Source organism: Sebastes umbrosus, chromosome 16 (assembly GCF_015220745.1).
Source record: "Sebastes umbrosus isolate fSebUmb1 chromosome 16, fSebUmb1.pri, whole genome shotgun sequence".
Taxonomy (NCBI): Eukaryota; Metazoa; Chordata; class Actinopteri; order Perciformes; family Sebastidae; genus Sebastes; species Sebastes umbrosus.
Window position 1 is genome coordinate 18,698,869 of NC_051284.1, and position 17,694 is coordinate 18,716,562.

Below are 17,694 nucleotides of genomic sequence, written 5' to 3' on the forward strand. Positions count from 1 at the left end.
TTGCCAACTGTTAAATGCCCGGGCGGGTTGCGGGCAGGTCACTGGGTAGTAAGAAATGCTTAGGAGTGAAAATACACACATGCACCAACCCACAGACACCTTTGCCGTGCTGACTCTATGAAATGGGACCCTCAGTTAGACGTAAGCTGTTGAGCGACTGCTAAACACGACTGTCTGACCTCCTCGTCAGCTTGAAGAGGTCCGAGAGAAGAGAATGATTACTTATATAGATAGCTCTGTAAAAACTGCTGCGCAAATACAGCTCTGCTTTTGTGGCATTTGTGTGTTTCTGGTGTTTAGGGGGTTGTCATGGTACTTTAAGTTGTTTGCTTCAGTAATGGAATCCTTTTAAAACCCCCCCCACCCACAATTTCCCCTCTTCCGCCTCTAAACTAAAGATCCTCGGCAGAACATGTGTTTGATCCCCCTGCAACTCTACATGTTTTGGTTATTAGTCTGTGTTTTGAAGGCAAATGAATCCAATCGAACATTGCAAATGACTTGTCGGCTTAAAAAAAAAGCCACGGAGCAGTTGATCAATAATGGCTCTATGCTCTCTGTTGTCGGAGACGGGAGATTGGTTTCTTTTGTTGTTGTTCAGCAGTGTATTAAAGCTGGAGGAAAGGCCCTCATCAACTTTGGCTTGTCTCATACATTTACAACTTGAAATGGTGCCTTCCTTTAAGTACAACATGCTTTACACCGGGGGTCTTCAAAATTTATAAACAGAAATGCATTCAATTTAAATCATGTCACCACTTTGTTTTGCCCTGATATTCCGGGTGCTTTGTAATAAGATGTCACTTTAGCTTGGCCAGCTTCATGGCTTGGTTCATTAGCACCTGAAGACACATGACACATTTTGGTCGCTCGATATAACTAGTCATATTTTCTCAATTTAGTTATTTTGGGCTTAGCGTCACTTGACGATATGGATTGACTCAAATATTTCTCCAGCTAGCTAGCTGACTAATAAGCTAAGTTAAGCAGCAGCAGGAACGGTTCGTTGTGCCCTTAGTGAAGGGACTGATTCATGACATATTGACGTGATGTGTCATAATCATATGAGAGTTTCCATTGGCTCAAAGCTAACGTGGGTGGGAGAAATAGACACAATATGCTTGTTTTATTGGTGCAAATGGTCTCCATCTGTGGATATGTACTTTTTAATAATACAGCACAGTTATAATTTATAGCAAATTATTTCGCCAGAGTGCCATTGACCCCACTTTGAGAATCCCTGCTTTACAGAATAAAACACATGTAAAACAGGTAATTAAAACAGAAAAATTTAAATAATACTCACGCACTTAAAAAATCTAAATAAATCAAGAGTATATTTGTGTGTGCCTACAAATAGGATTAAATTCAGTTTGCCTTTCAGTAGTCTCGCATAGCCAGACCCTACCTCCACAGTGCTGTCAGTGCTAAAGAAAGGTTTGGCTCCACACATTATCATTCTGGAAAAACACTATGGCTTGTTTGTATTTCTTTAAACCCGTCTCGGGCAGCGTTAAGCACAGGATGCAGCGACGGTGCCCTTGTAAAATGGATAGTGCCGATAGCAAAAGAGGACAAGGATGCTGGCTGAAATAGGTGGCTAATTGCAGGCTTATACCCACAGACTACATCCGGTGAGTCAGACTAGCCATTCAGTGAATCCTACTGTGATGATATGAATATATTTCAGTGTGACTCACGACTCTTAAATATGTGTTTTGTACCACAACATGCTGTGTGTGTGTGTGTACATGTGCATCAGCTCTGTCAGGTTTTGGAGAGAGGGGAAGAATTTGCTTCATTCCTCGGTGATGCTTCAGTTCGACTGCATTGCACAGAGATTTGAGAATACCAAAAAAAGAGGCTCTGGTGATTTGAGCAGACAGGATGTCCTGGACCTTTACTGTTTCACTGCAGTAAAACTGCCCGGACCAAACCAGCCAGTTCCCTGCACGGGGAAAAGTCATTAAGCTTGTTCCCATGAGGGTGTCATCACTTATCATGCCAGCTCCTGATATCCTTCTGACCCCCTTAAGTCATTACCAGAGTACTGGAAATGTACCGCCCCACACCTTGCCTCACCCTCACTGATAGAGCGGCACAGTGGAGGATTTTGATATCTCTAGCTAGCCAGCCATGCGTGATGATGATAATTTGATGAACGGATGGTCTCCTAGTTAGCTATTTGATGAGCAGGGCAATTACAATGATAATTTAAACAGAGAGGACTCTATTTGTTGTAGTCAGTTAACATGATGAAGGGCAATAGTGTAAGCTGTTAGATTGTGTATAACTGCACTAATGCCAGTGATTGCTCTCATATTACCGTTGTTTAGTGCTTCCTTGGCCTGTTGAACTCAGCAGTCGTTAAAGGTGAGAGGCAGAGAGAGGTGAAAACGGAGAATGAAGGACAAAGGAAGCAGGTTGACCGCACAGGAATCAAAGGATGTACGTAGGGGAGGTAGTGTCGGCCCATACAAGATCCCACTGATACAGGACTTTTGAGACCAATACTAGTATTGATTAGGGGTGTAAGAAAATTCTATGAGTTCCCACAAGTCTCCCCTTTACAGACACTTTTTACGCTACTCCCATGCAGTTTTTTGCATGCAGTACAAATGTGTTATTTTCACTTATTCTAAAATGTTGTATTTGAATATTTCTGCATACTGGGGTCCCTAAACAGTCTTGGAATTGCATAAATTGGTTATAACTGGAAAGCTGAGACTCGTGTGGATCCAATGAGCCCAATTGTACTCATGTGTAATGATGTTAGTTCCCATAGTAGCCATTTCACATAATGAATTTTTTTTACTAGGATTTTATGGTGGTTTGTTTTTTATACTATGACAGTTTTTCATAAAACTAGATTTGAAAAAATCACAATAGATTTCCTTGCTTACAGTATCGCAATATATTGAATCGTAACCCCTGTATTATGATATGCATCGTATCGCAAGATTCTTGCCAGTACACAGCACTAATATCAATGTTTTTGAGTTTTAAAAAAATCACATAATGATATACATTACTGTATCAACGCTAATATTCAAGGAACTCTCCTATTAGGTTATTAAAGAGTTGTGATAAAGACATGTATAGAAGTAGGGTACTTTATAGTTGTGGCATGACTATACCAGCTGAATAATAGTGACAACCGTCAGGTTGGGAAGACCTTCTTGTATAGACCTTTACATTGCCAATTCTGTTGCTAGGGCAACAACTTTGGTCCAAGTTTACTTCCTGTCAGCTCCTGCATTAAGGTTTGATAGGGTCTAATCCTGTAGGAATTTGTCTGGCTGTTACTAGTCTGTTGGTTGCCAGTCAGCTGATGTATGATGATAAAGCATGAGTGAAGTGGCTCATGACTGATCAGCTGATGCGAGTGCGACTTCACAGGAACTATTAAAAGAACTGGTTATTAGCAAGGCATGACCAATCTAATGTAGATGCCGTTACTGTTTCCCTCCCTCCCTCTGGATGAGATTGTTGCAGATAAGTTAGCACGGCATGACTAGCATTAGTCCACAGCTTTCTCAGCTCAGCTCAGTCTTCCATCGACATGTGATTAACTCAAACGAACACTGAGGGAGGAGACTGAATGTTGTCTCCCTAGTCGTTATGTTTTTCTCTCTCTCTGCAGCTGGCTTATCTGAAAGTTCACAAACTTTACTCCGTGCTTCCTTCCTTCACTCACGTCTTCCAAACTTCCAGCCGACATCAATCTTTACGCTTTCCATCTCTCCGTCTTCACTCCTCTGTATTTCCACCCTGCCTGCAACCCCAAAATAAACCCAAACAGAATTATCAAAGGAGCCATGGATTAGGCGCTAAATGCTGGATGTGCTGAAAAGAGCGCTTTGAAGTCTATAGGGCTTTGAGGCGAAAATGTCACCATTGGAATCTAAGTCTAATTTTGACTCCTTCACCGCTCCAGCCTCACCTCCTCTGTCCCTCCTGTAGATAAAGCATGCGAACTGCGGTAGGTTGGGCACCTGTCTGCTCCTTCCTGCTCCCTTTCCTCCTGTCCGTTTACTGTGTGGAGGCTACTTGTAGAGCTACTCTGTCTGTGCATGTATGTAATATGCATGTTGGTTGAAGGGATCAGGCCACAAAGTGAGGGGCAGTTAGATGGATTAATTGAATGATGGAACATTTCCACTTAAAGATGAACGACTGATGAAAGGCAGGCAACCGACTGGTGGCTGAGGAGGTTGTGTGTAGTCAGAGAGAAACGTTAATATGTATTATGAGAGACCCATGTACACGGGAGGATGACGGATATGCAGAAGAGGAAAGACAACGTCCTGTGTACTAAGACAAAGAGGAAAAGGAAGCCTGCTCAGTTTCCAGAAGCTATGAATGGATACAGTAAAGAGGAGTATGAGGAAGGAGAAGGAACCAAGAGCATTGTTCAACTCTGTGAAGCCTCCAAATATTGTAACTTAAAGTGAAATGAGATGGAAGGCATCTTGGGTATGAGGAAAAGAGGAGTTTTTCTGTGTGAATGGTTAGCCATTACTTTGGTATGTGCTGTTGCACAATAATACATGGAACATTATGGGAGGGTTAGAATCAAGTGAGAGAGATGGCGGTGCCTGGTGTAACCACAGATTCCACCTTGCTTTGATACACTGCACTGAATGAACGATTCCTCATTTCCATAAGCCCGGCGAGGCCGGCTAATAAGTGATTGGTATTCTCCGCCCGGCCCCGGCCCAGCTCTTCGATAAGCTCTGCGTGCACACAGCCAGAGCCCTCAGCATGATCTCATTTCCTGTCTCCCCACCACCACAAACAAAACGCCGTCAAAGGCACAATTGTTCTGCTTCCCTGAGCATTGTCGGTGAAACTGCTGTTGTTTCTCAGTTGTTCACACAAAAAACAAACCACAATGCACACATGCACACAAGCCCATGCGACAATCAGGCTCTAGGTGCCGAGGGTGTCTGCGAGAGTTCACTCCATACGTTGCGGTTTCACACACAACTCGCGCACGCTCATAAACACACAGTGGCGTAGACGTAGATATGCTCACAACAAAACCCGCCTGTGGAGTAGCGATAACTGGGGCTAAACAAAGACCCTTTAATGTCAGTGTAAGCCCTTGTCCTGAAGGGGGCTTTGTGTGTACGTGCAAGTGTGTGCGCATCTGTCTGTCTTTCTGTGTTTGCACACACTATGTTTGTATATATACTGCGATTCTCTGTATTTGTGTGAAAAATTGAGATAAAATGAAACCGACACAGAGGAGTGAGGAAAAAGAGTTGGTCCACCAAAGATCCCAGTGTCTCTGATCTTCTAATTCTGTAAATGAGCAGAAGAAAATAAGAGTGCAGCAAAGATACACACAGAGAAAAAGAGGCTGCTGGGAGTTTCCTAGTCAGCAAAACACAGTTTATGCATTTATTCTGTTCGCCAGATGGGTGTTGACAGTAGCGCCTGATTAAACGGAGCTGGTAGTTGTTTTTGCAATTGTTTTGTTCAACCCCAGAAAGGCCTATTGCTCTCTATGTCTAGTCCTTGGGGGGATCATCACAATTTTCCTTTTTGTATTTCTATTATCTATTATTAAAGCTTTTTAAATTTCAACAAATGTCCCTGTCACTATAGCGACTGCTTCAAGGGCTCCTAGAGGACGCAGAGCTTTGGAAATCCAGCCACAAAGCCTTAGTGGTTCCCAGAAATTACTCTTTTTTTTTCTTTTTTTTTTTTTAAAGACCTCAATATGGGGAGCCAGTGGAGTTGATGTAACCGCAGGAAAAGAGAAGATGAAAACTATCTTTTTTTAGTAGGTGCGGAGGAGGCTGGATAGTTTAGCAAGAGGAGGTGAAGAGCGGGTAGTGTATTTGGCAGCGACGGCTCTGTATCCATTCTACTCCTCTAGCTGTACTGAGTGGAGCTCCTGGCAGGCTCAATGGCCCTGCACCCTTCTGATAACTCACCCGCTTGCCTTTCCATTGTCTACATTCCAGTGGCTTAAAATGGAGGTCACCTTTTCTAACAGCATATCAACATCCCCGAGATTAATGTCAAAACCTCAGTGCAGAGCAGGAAGCTAGGGAGCAGAGAGAGAGAGACATCTACTAACAGTTAAAACATCCAGCTTCATTCCATCACTGAGATGATTTTTTATTACACTTACACTTTGAATTGCGAGGTTTTATTAGGATGAGATAACATCTTGTTGCATTGCCAGATTGTGGTGAGATGCTTGAAGCACAAACAGTCAGATGCGTGTTTGTGTTGAAATTTTCCTTGAGTGATGTTTGTGAGTGTAACTTGTGGTAACCGCTTGGCCAGACACGACGCCTGCTCTGTGCCCCCGCCCACATGTATCTGTGCACATACCTCAGTCATCATTAGAACGCATCCATGTGGGCCATAAAACCTGAGCCACAGGCATGTAACCGCCTGCCCTAAGCCTTTTAACCCCGAGCGACCTCTCCGATGAAGTTCCACATCTAGAGTGGGAAAGAGAAGAGAAATCGTAGTGGCAGCGTTGGCCCCTCTTTGCTCATAATAGCTCCCCCAGCACTGGAAAAATAAGACGTTCGTGACACTCTGCTCTTGTGTCATCTTCTCTCTAACCTTTTCTCTCTTTATTTCTCTCAGCTTTCCTTCATCAGGCCCCAGCTCACTGTCAAGTGCAATTGTCATCAACATATTCATGTCCACGGAGAAACACATTCCACTGTCTGTCAGAGAGAGCGTGGTTTTAGCTACAAAGTGAGAGAAGAGCAGAGAATATATAATGTTAAATGCTCTTTCTGTGTCATTTTGGGATTTTTCTAAAGAGCGACCACTTTATATTTTGATTCAATATATAATACTTTTCCCCCTACTCTTGTTTATTTGACTAATTGTCACAATAACGCTCCAAAATTACGCTAAATTTTGGTGAGGAAAAACTGACATGGCCATTTTCAAAGGGGTCCCTTGACCTCTGACCTCAAGATATGTGAATGAAAATGGGTTCTATGGGTACCCACGAGTCTCCCCTTTACAGACACTTTATGATAATCACATGCAGTTTGGGACAAGTCAGCACACTGACACACTGACAGCTGTTGTTGCCTGTTGGGCTGCAGTTTGCCATGTTATGATTTGAGCATATTTTTTATGCTAAATGCAGTACCTTTGAGGGTTTCTGGACAATATTTGTCATTGTTTTGTGTTGTTAATTGATTTCCAATAATAAATATATACATACATTTGCATTAAGCAGGCATATTTGGCATCTCCCATGTTGATAAGAGTATTAAATACTTGACAAATCTCCCTTTAAGGTACATTTTGAACAGATAAAAATGTGCGATTAATCATAATTAACTTTGGATAATTGTGATTAAATATTTTAATCAATTCACAGCCCTAGTAAATATAGAAACTTTTTAAACCGTGTAGGTATACATTTTGTGTGTGCCAAATAACAGCTAGCATTTTTCAAGTATGGCACTGCAGTTGCTAGCGGGGCAGGCTGTATAACAACACCCAGGACACTGTAGCTTTTGTGTAATAGGTTAGAGGCCATGTGTGTGTTTTTTGTGTGTGCTGTGTGAGAGTACCACAGCACCACCATAATGCCCACAGCTTGGGGTTCACCCTTGTCTGCGACGGGTGCTGTGATGCAGACAGACAGCTCTCTCCTGTGCTCCTTGAGGCTGTGTGTGCATGTGTGTGTGCATGTGTGTACATACAAGTCAGAAGCAGGCCACTGTGCATCATTGGTGGCTGACCTCCAAGGACAGGTGCCCCTACATCCCTCAGTAGGCACACACACTCTCTCACAAATAGCCCCTGCACCAGTTCCCTTGATTCGAGTTAACCAAACAGACAGTTGCCTTGTGACAGAGGCACACACGCATAAAGCCTGTGTAGTCGCATGCTACAGGCAGACTCCAGCATCTCTCCAGCCACAGGGTGTGTCTTTCCTGCCTGCGACAGGCTACGATTGCAGGCAAACCCGGTGACGGGGACGAGGGGAAAAAAAACAGCCTGGAGTTTTCGACTGTCCTCACAAGTGTTTGTTTACGTAGTTTAGGGGAAATACACCAACATCGCGTTAGATTTGTAATCCCTCTGTAATTAAATGTGACTTCTCTGATGGCCTTTTGGATTTTGCAGAGGCACCGGTGCGGTGGAGTGAGTAAGCAGATGTGACTGCGTTTAAGAATTTAAAGCAGCGGTGTCACGGCTCATTGTTACACTTCAAGAGACGAACAGTTGTGCTTCTCATTGTCAAGGAAAAGCCACGCCAGTGAGCATTTGAGTATTTCAGGTTTGTGAGTAAAAAAATATCCCATTTGAACGGTGTCAGAGATTCTTTACCCATCATGCTCTCCACCAGCCGCTGTTTGCACTGTTTAAAAAGGGGGGGTTTGTTTACCTCTTTATGCGTCACTGTGCTCCCCAGCTCTCCTCCTTTCCTTCTGTTTTTATTTTGGCTGAAAATTGTGTTGGATTATTTCAACACATTTTCCCTTTATCCCGTTGGAAGCCAGTTTCAAGTGGAGAGGATTACGACGGTAAATACGTTTCCTTTTGGTACAAAGCTCCAAAGCCACTCACCAGTGAAAGGGGGCCTTGATAAGAAAATTGTGTCAAGCACACCACCTCACCTCAGAACCCAGCTCCCTCCTCATCACCATTCCTACTCCATTTCCCACTTGTTTTCTCCCACCATTCCCACGCAGACTAATTCCCTGTAGTTCATTTTCTATTTTCTGTTAAGGACTATTTTGACATCTAGTGGGGATGATAAAGAAAGCGCAAGCCAACCCCAGGGTAGGCTGTGGTTGGAAATCAAGTCAAGCAGAAAAACAAAAAGAAAAATTCTTTAAATGAATCTATTAGGAAGCCCGTATAAGAATTGCACACTCTTCTTTCTTGGCAATATTTTTTAAACTCACTTCTTCTCTCTAATATTGCTGCTACCATGGTGAGGAGAAAGAAAACAACAACCAATGTAGCTAATTTAGCAATGTTGCTGGAGAAACCACGGCTGACAGGAGCCACCTTCTCGTTGTGCTGGAAAGGCAGGAGAGTATGTAGTAGATTTGGCGTGGTGTGTGTAGTTGTGGCAGCAGAGGCTCGACATCCAGCAGAGCTGATGTCATGCTCTCTGGAAGCTCATGGAAAGTGGAATCTTTGTGTCTGTCTGTATGCGTATGTACACACAAAACTGTTTGTTGTCATGTGTTGAGCAAAGTCAAGATGACCATTTGTACTCAGCCCTTGTTATTGATTTTAATTGCTTATAAGTCTTTCTCCATCGTGGTCTGATTTCACACACTTGACGTCTTGATGTAAAGTAATATCTCGCTCTATATTCACTCACTGGTGTATTTTTTCTTTCTCTGTATCTGCAGTATAACTTTGTGGGGAGAATCCTTGGCCCTCGGGGACTCACAGCCAAACAGTTGGAAGCAGAGACGGGATGCAAAATCATGGTGCGAGGCAAGAGCTCCATGAGAGACAAGAAGAAGGTAAGCTCATCAGCATGGCAGTGTCCAGTGTCTTGAATAATATGTTTTATCTCCTGATAGTAATGTTACTCAGTTTCCCTGATCTCCAGATTCAATACTATCACAATACTTGGGTGCCGATTCGATATGAATTGCGATTTTTAAGTATTGCGATTCGATATTACGATTTGTAATCGGCCGTTTTGACCACGGAGATGCGAGTGGCGGCTTGCTTGACCACACGTTACCGCAATACGATAACGTTTCCTCTTAATGACAGAGTTAGCATGCAGCTTTAGCCGTGATGTTGGATTTAATATGTGAGGGTGCAGTTCGTATCTATGCAGACCCTTCGCTGTTGCGGCCAGCTGCGGCTTGTTTTGGTTGACGGATACGAAACGGATATGTCACGTTACTCAGACTACAACAATAAAAGCGGTAACTTCCTTCTACATCCGTAAAGACTCAAATGAAGCGAATACATGGATTCTAGCATTAAAAAATAAATTTCAAAATGGTAAGAAAAAATCACACCCCCTCCCCTAGATACCACACAGATAAGTAAAAAAACATCTTACATTTATTTTACACACTAAAGCTCGCCTCTTTCTTTCTCCACAAGGATTCATCCTCTGTCATGAGATATTACACAATAATGTGAAACTTGCTGGGACTGCTGTCGCACAAAAACATCCCACAAGCCCTGTAGAGACATGAGGCAAACACACGCTCAGTTCATGCCTAGTGGCTGCATTCTGACATCTGATAGGGCTGTTTGCAAAACGCTGTGCAGTGGAAAGTACAGAAGGCAGTAGTAAGGCAGACGGCTAAGGCCACGGGCAGCCTCTATTTCTGGACCAACTGAGCTGACGTTGGAGACTTAAAAGGTTAATGTAGTGTGTCTACATATCCTGAGACCCAAGGGGTGAACTTAGGCAAAAAAACATTTTGCATTATTTTACCTGCATTTGCACAATTTTTGCAAAACACGTCTCGGCCCTTAAACCGCCACATCACAGCATTTGAAAACAGAGACTGACTATGTTGTAAAACAGTGCTGATGAAAGTCTGTCAGACCATGTTTGGTTGTCCTACCATCAGGTCAACCTTGCAGGAGTATGTCTTTAAAGCCTACATAGTTGACTCATGGCATATTTCAGCTGCCTACATATTGAATTTTGATACCATGAATGCTACAGCAACAGCAACTTAGTTGCATCCCCAATGGATTTCAAAGTGTGTCAGATCACATTTGATGATGTACTTTGAAGTTACTGAGGACAAATTGACAGTTTTGAAAATTGTGGTATTTCAAGCGTCGGTGCATGTGTTGCCCATGGGCTTCAGCTGTGCTATAATGGCTGCTTTTGGCTGTTCTGTTTTTGTTTTTGTTCCACATTGAGTGACACCTTTTTGAAGTTGCATCTTTGTTTTTAAATCTTTCTCCTTTTTCCTTTTTTTTCTGTACCTCCCAGTTGCTCTAATTTTCCCAGGCAGTGGTGCTATATTACAATGCGTTTACATAAGTCAGAAGAAGTGTATTTCATCCCTCTTGGTGTGGGAATCACCTTCTCTACACACACTCACACAGTCCACAGTGCGTAGTAACAGAAACAGGATTCATACACACAAATGTACACAGATTTTTCAGCTGAGTCATAATCTTAGAAGCTCCAGTTTGCTGCAGGGCCAACATTTTCTTCCCTCGTTCTTTTTCTTTTTTTTATGGCTCCTCCATTCGTATTTTAATTTCTATCTCTTACTTCTCATTTCCCTCGGAGTGTTTTTCATTATCACAGAACAACATAAAGACGCTCTGCTGTGGTTCTTTCTTTGGAATTAGACCCAGAAGTAGTTAAATGGGAGTGAACGCGCTCAAGCATGTACAAACACACACACATACACACTTTAGAAGTTCGTCTTTGCTCAATCTTTTGCCATCTTAAAACTTAAAGGGACAGTGTGTAGGATTTGGCAGCATCTAGTGGTGTGGTTGCAGATTGCAACCAACTGAGTAACCCCTCCGCTCACTGCTCCCTTTCCAAGACTGTGGTAACGTGAGACACTGAGCGCAAAACTGTGGTAACACCGTTCGCCTCGCTCAGAGGCGATTCTTACCATAAAAACACTACTTTCATAGTTAGTCCTGGTTGTTTATAGAAAGTATGAAGTAAATGGGATTGTTCGTTTGGCAGCAGACTGGGTTTTTAGCACATCTATATAATTAAATGATTGTGTCAGCTTTCTACACAGGGCTTTATATTCTTAATTGTGCTCCATTAAAATTACATTTCCCTCCTCGCTACCCTTCTGTCCCTTCCTCTGGTGTCTGGTTTACATATATTTACAGTAACGTTGGGTTAAGCTGGCGAAAGGTGAATGAAAAAAACACCCTATGGTCTGCCGGTTTTTACATCCTTAGCTGTTTCTACTGTCAATAAATCACAATAATCTCTATCAGGTTAGCTCCCTGTACTCCAAAAAAGCTTTTAGATGGCCAGGGTGTCATAACTGTGGCTCAGCCCCAGACAAAGCCGCCGCCGCCGTAGCCCTCCAGTCGCTGCATCCTCCACCTCAGTATTTCCAGCTTGATGCCCTGTGGCAGCAGAGGAAGCCGCGGGAGCAGCTTAGCCAGTGTGTTTATTCAGGATCCATTAGCGGCAGCGTTTTTATGCTCTCAATAATTCAGCTGGTTGCTCCCTCCTGGGCCGCGCTGCCTGGCGGGGAGTCGGCTCACTGGAGCTATGCAGTGGGAGAGAGTCGAGCAGAGACTGAGGGAGAGGGAGTAAAATACAGAACAATGGTGAGAGAAGAAAAGCAGATCAAGTAGACAATAAGGAGGAAAGAAGCAGGTGAAGAGAAAAATGTGGTACTTAACAAATATAATGTTCATAATTATATCCTGAGCACTTCATTTAACTCCCAATCCCTTTCAAATTATTTTGATCCTGAGTATCTACCGATACAGAGTTATATTTTATTTGTGGATCTCCTTTGATTGTTTCCTATAATAGTTTGTGTGCAAATTATTTGGATTGGTGTCATTTAATTCTCCTCACAAGTGCTGTTAAAGCCTGCTGCTGTCACTGAATACTGTCCTGATGTTTAAGTCGGCCTTTTCTTTGTTGTGTGATTGTGTTTTCCCAAAGAGGGTGTCTTTTATTCTAGATTTTCTCTTTATTTTAAAAGAAAAAAACACTATCTAATAGAGCTGAGCAATTTTTTATTTATTTATTTGACCTTTATTTAACCAGGTAAAATCAATTGAGAACCAATTCTCATTTACAATGATGACCTGGCCAAGAGGCAGTAGCACAGTCCACACAAGTGACACAAACAGCACAGATACAATACAGTATGACAAACACATGAGAAAATGGCTAAAAACAGAATAGGTAAATTAATAAACACTATGTACAAAAAAAGGCGGATTACTGGATGTTCTTTGTAAAAATGGAAGAGAGAGAGAGAAGTGAGGGCTGGTCAGCAAGTACAGCAGTCAACTATGACATGTTGCAGCTTTTGTTTGAACATGTTGAGAGAGGTGAGAGCTGTTAGTTTGAGCGTGTTTTGTAGTGAGTTCCAGTCATTTGCAGCGGCAAAATGAAAGGAGTTATGACCAAACACAGTACGGACTTTTGGAATGATGAGCCTAATGAAGTCACTTTGACGTCAATTTGACGATATATATCACCAAAACGATATAAAAGTGTATTGTATATATTTTCTATATCGTTTCTATCGCGATGTAGTCTTGCCCTATATTTATTTATTTTTTGTTTTGTTCATTTTGCACCCAAGTTCTTAAAGTGAGAAAATAATCAGTATTTTTCATTTGTCAAGTATTTAATTCGCACAAGAGTATACAAAAATAGGCTTTACCATGTGGTTATTTCAGAAAGCGTTCACGCTATATCATGATATATATCGTTATTGAGATATGAAATTACCTATATCGTGATAGAATATTTTGGCCTTATCGCTCCGCCCTAGTTTCTACTACTACTGTAGCTGCTTGTGTAATTTGAGCAGGTTACCATCTTAACAACATTTAATGTTACCATTTTCGTCTTTTGAAATGCCAACAAACCATGTATGAATTGATATGGCAGTCATAATCGCAGTACGAAAATGTTGAAATCACTAAACCCACAAGTGCATGTGTGTGGCTTGAATAATGGGAGACGTCGAGAGACGAACGCTGGATAAAAACATTTCCCAAGGCTGCACTTCACACTCTGATCAAACTAGACTTACTATGTATAAAGTGTCTGTGAGAGTGACTGAGTTAAGTGCAGGTACATTCCTGTTTTGGATATCCTTTTGACACATTTGTTGAGACAGGATGGATCACACACTATTTCCTCAGAGAGTACTTCTTTTAATGCGTTTATGACACCACTACGCTCAACCGTCTCCCAGTCTCTTGTATTCGGGGGCTTTTTCTTAGTTTGTTTTTATATCTAAATAAAGTCTTAAGTTACGGCCCAAAGGGATGAAGCTTGCATGTTATGTCCTTTTTGATGATTATTGTCTAAACAGTTGGAAGGAAAAAGGACTCCTCCCGGAGCCTTATTCCAATCAAACTTTTATTTAATGTGGCAGCTTGAGTCCCCCTGGTTTCCACTCTTACCATCATGCTTAATGCAAAACAACAGCAAGAACAACAGCAATTAAATTACAGGTACGTTATATCGACCATTGCACAAGTAGAATAGGGATTTCCCTCCCTTTTGCAGAAACAATTCCCTAATTTTATTTTACCACAGATTACAGTTGGCACCATAGACAGCTGTTTTACAAGTGTCCTTTCAGAGAAAAGCTCTATATCAAATGAATTTCCTTTGATTTGTTTTTTTGCTGATTGTCCTGGCACATAATAGCTAAAGTGGTGGTATCAGCACTGGCAGAACAGAGTAGGCCTCAGGCTTGGAACTTCAAGCCCTGCCAGCAAATAGACAGTGCCACACCGCAGCACCCACATTTTATTGCTTAACTAAAGTTTGACATTGCCAATTGATATGTTAAACTTGATTGGCCTGTTGGCACTGCAGCGTGCCCACTTGTTTTGTTTCAAGTTTAAGCTGAATTGTTTTGGTTTTTTTCTGATTACTTGACCCCATGCAACTGAAAGCTAGTTTTGTCTTTCTTAAGAGTTTATAGGGAGCTAGAGCATAGAAATGTCCAGGTGTTTCTTTTAATGGGGATTAGTGGCTGGAAATGGCTTTGAGAATAGGCAATTGTTAAGGACACATGGATGGCAAATAGCACAAGGTGTAGTGGCCCCTGTGACATGGTTTACTGCTACTATAATTCATAAAATGTCCTCTTTTTAGGAGTGCTGTAGTATGGTTCTCTTTTATCACACAGAGCTAAGGATCCTGACATTTAGGTGAACTGTTCACCTAAATGTGAACGAAGGAGGCTAAATAACGCTCCAAACCTACGCAAAATCTTGGCGAGGAAAAACTGGCATGGACATTTTCAAAGGGGTCCCTGACCTCTGACCTCAAGATATGTGAATGAAAACGAGTTCTCTGGGTACCCATGACTCTCCCCTTTACAAACATGCCCACTTTATGATAATCACATGCAGTTTGGGACAAGCCATAGTCAAGTCAGCACACTGACAGCTGTTGTTGCCTGTTGGGCTTGAATTTGCCATGTTATGATTTTAACATTTTTTATGCTAAATGCAGTGCCTGTGAGGGTTTCTGGACAATATTTTTCATTGTTTTGTGTTGTTAATTGATTTCCAATAATAAATATGTATATACATTTGCATAAAGCAAGCATATTTGCCCACTACCATGTTAATAAGAGTATTAAATACTTAACAAATCTCCCTTTAAGGTACATGTTGAACAGATAAAAAAAGTGCGATTAATTTGCGATTAATCGTGATTAACTATGGACAATCATGCAATTAATCGCGATTCAATATTTGAACGATTGACAGCCATAATATTTAATATTTAATATCATATTTCTTTATCATTATCATTCCTGCACAGCCCAGCTGCCCTCTCTTGTCCTTCCATGCCCCTGCAGTTCCCTCCTGCACCTGTTTGGCATCCTGGCATTTAGCCTCAGTTACATTGACCCCAGCTGGGAACATCCTCTAGGATCAAAGGAGAAGGGACCGTTCAGAACGGGAGAGTTGAAACGGAGCAAACAGTTTCATTTATGAGTGTTAAAGTGCAACATTGCCAGGACAAAAACTGTTGCGCCACGTAGTCCAAAATCCTATTGAGGCAGCAGGGGTGGTATATTAAGTAGGACTGACCTTCAGCCACAACGCCAAGGATTGAAAGCTTTGTGTCTGAAAATGCGCATCCTGTTATGTGTCCTTGAGCAATGCAATGAATCTCTTCCAGCTTCAGCGGTGTAGCTGACCATGTAATGTGACTTTCCTGTGGAAGCGGGCGGGCGGGCGAAAGGATGGTACCAACAGGATCAATAAAGTAACAACCAGATTGAACTGCCACTCTATTTCTTTTTAGTACAACCTAAACAAGGTAAAGAAGGGTCAGAAGTAAAAAGACTTCTATATTTGTCTCCTTTTTGAATGTTGAGAATTGAGGCCATAAAGTTTATTGAGCTCAAGCTGAAGGGTGTGAAAGCCGGCAGGCAAACAGGTGCTGTACAGACGATGGAAGTCAGGCAACATAACTGACGAGCAGTCTTTCCCTCTGATCCTATTCTTAGATGTTGTCTCTAGATGCAGTGTCCGTGCTATTTATTCATGCTACATATTTTGCCAAAACCGATTGCCCTCTGGTATGTGGATTCTGCCATGGCATTTGATGTGGGCCAGCGTGGACATTCTCTTCAAAGGCCTTCCCTTTACTCCCTTTAGCGCTCGCCTCCCCTCCCCTCTCCTCTCTTTTCTCACCCTCCCCCCTCCACCCTTTCTCCTGTTTGTCATGCTGTCACTTTCTCTCAGAGGGCACACAGTGACCTTGTTCACAGGCAGTCATGCTGGTGTGAGGTGTGTGTGTGTGTGTGTGCGTGGTGGATACAAGTGTGTGTCTTTTCCCAGATCTCTTTGTCCACAATCCTAATCCTAAATCAGAATCTACCTGAGCATTGGCTTGCACACGCTGCACACGCACATGGTAAACGGACTCTTCCGACCACTCAAAGCGCGTTACACTACATGTCAGCATTCACACACACATGCACTGATGGCAGAGGCGGCCATGCAAGGTGCCAACCTGCCCACCAGGATCTAATATAAATACTCAATCACGAACCGATGGCACAGCTTTTGGGAGCGATTTGGGGTATTTTCGACATTGAGGACCCGGGGGTTGAACCGCCGACCTTCCAATTGGTGGGCGATCTGCCCTACCTGAGTCACAGCTGCACAGACACGTGATTGACTAATCTTGTTGGGTCCAACTTGGGCAACAATCTGTCAATATTAGGTGTGGGAAATCCCCAGAGGCACCATGATACAATATCATCACGATCCGATCCTATTGCGATTTTAAACATTTTGCGATACGCTGAGTAGTTCGATAAGATATATTGCGATTTATTACCTTTTTTCAACTGCAAATTATGCCGTTTGTCAACATCTGTTTTATGTAATAAGACACAGTTTTCACTCTGTTCAACTTAAAGTTTTGATGTATTTTATATTGTAGAACAAAAGGTTAAAATCTCCAAAGCTTGTGTGAACCACAGACCTTATTTCAGGTATCTAACTAAAAACCCTTTTAAATAAACCGTCCTGACTTCCAGACGTGGGAACCGGAAGTGCTAAAAACTCATTTACGGGTTTTAGGACTCAATCCTGCAGCACTCATAGTTTAAATAATAAAAGATAGATATTTGACGTCTGTATCGATACAATATTGCCATGCTAAATATTGCGATATTATCGATTTTTTCCCCCCACCCCTAGTCAATATAGTGCATTTATGTATCTACCATGTGCTTCTACACAGTGCCCTGCATTCAGAGGCAGCCCTTGTGGCCGGCCTGTATCTGTCCCCTCTAGAAAAATGCTGAGTCACCTTCTAGTCCCCATGTCCCCTAATAGGCCATAAGCAAACAGCCATGGTGAAATAATGGCCTGACTGCTGAAACTAGGCCCTCCCCCCTGTGTGGAAAAGGGGAAAACGAGAGCGGAATATTGAACTTTCTTCTGTCTGTGTTTGTGTGTGTGTGTGTGTGTGTGTGTGTGTCTGTGTGTGTGTGTTGTAAAGAGCAGTGCCAT

The 17,694-nt window shown here is 42.4% G+C and overlaps 1 protein-coding gene across 6 annotated transcripts in view; it reads left to right on the forward strand.

Moving 5' to 3' along the window:
* The window catches only part of qkia (QKI, KH domain containing, RNA binding a), an 86,400-nt gene that overhangs the window by 34,669 nt on the left and 34,037 nt on the right, over window positions 1-17,694 (forward strand). For all 6 annotated transcript variants that reach the window (XM_037746521.1, XM_037746525.1, XM_037746523.1 and 3 more), the window contains exon 3: window positions 9,372-9,488. In XM_037746521.1, the coding sequence (XP_037602449.1) occupies window positions 9,372-9,488 (117 nt within the window). The remainder of the gene's footprint in view (window positions 1-9,371; window positions 9,489-17,694) is intronic.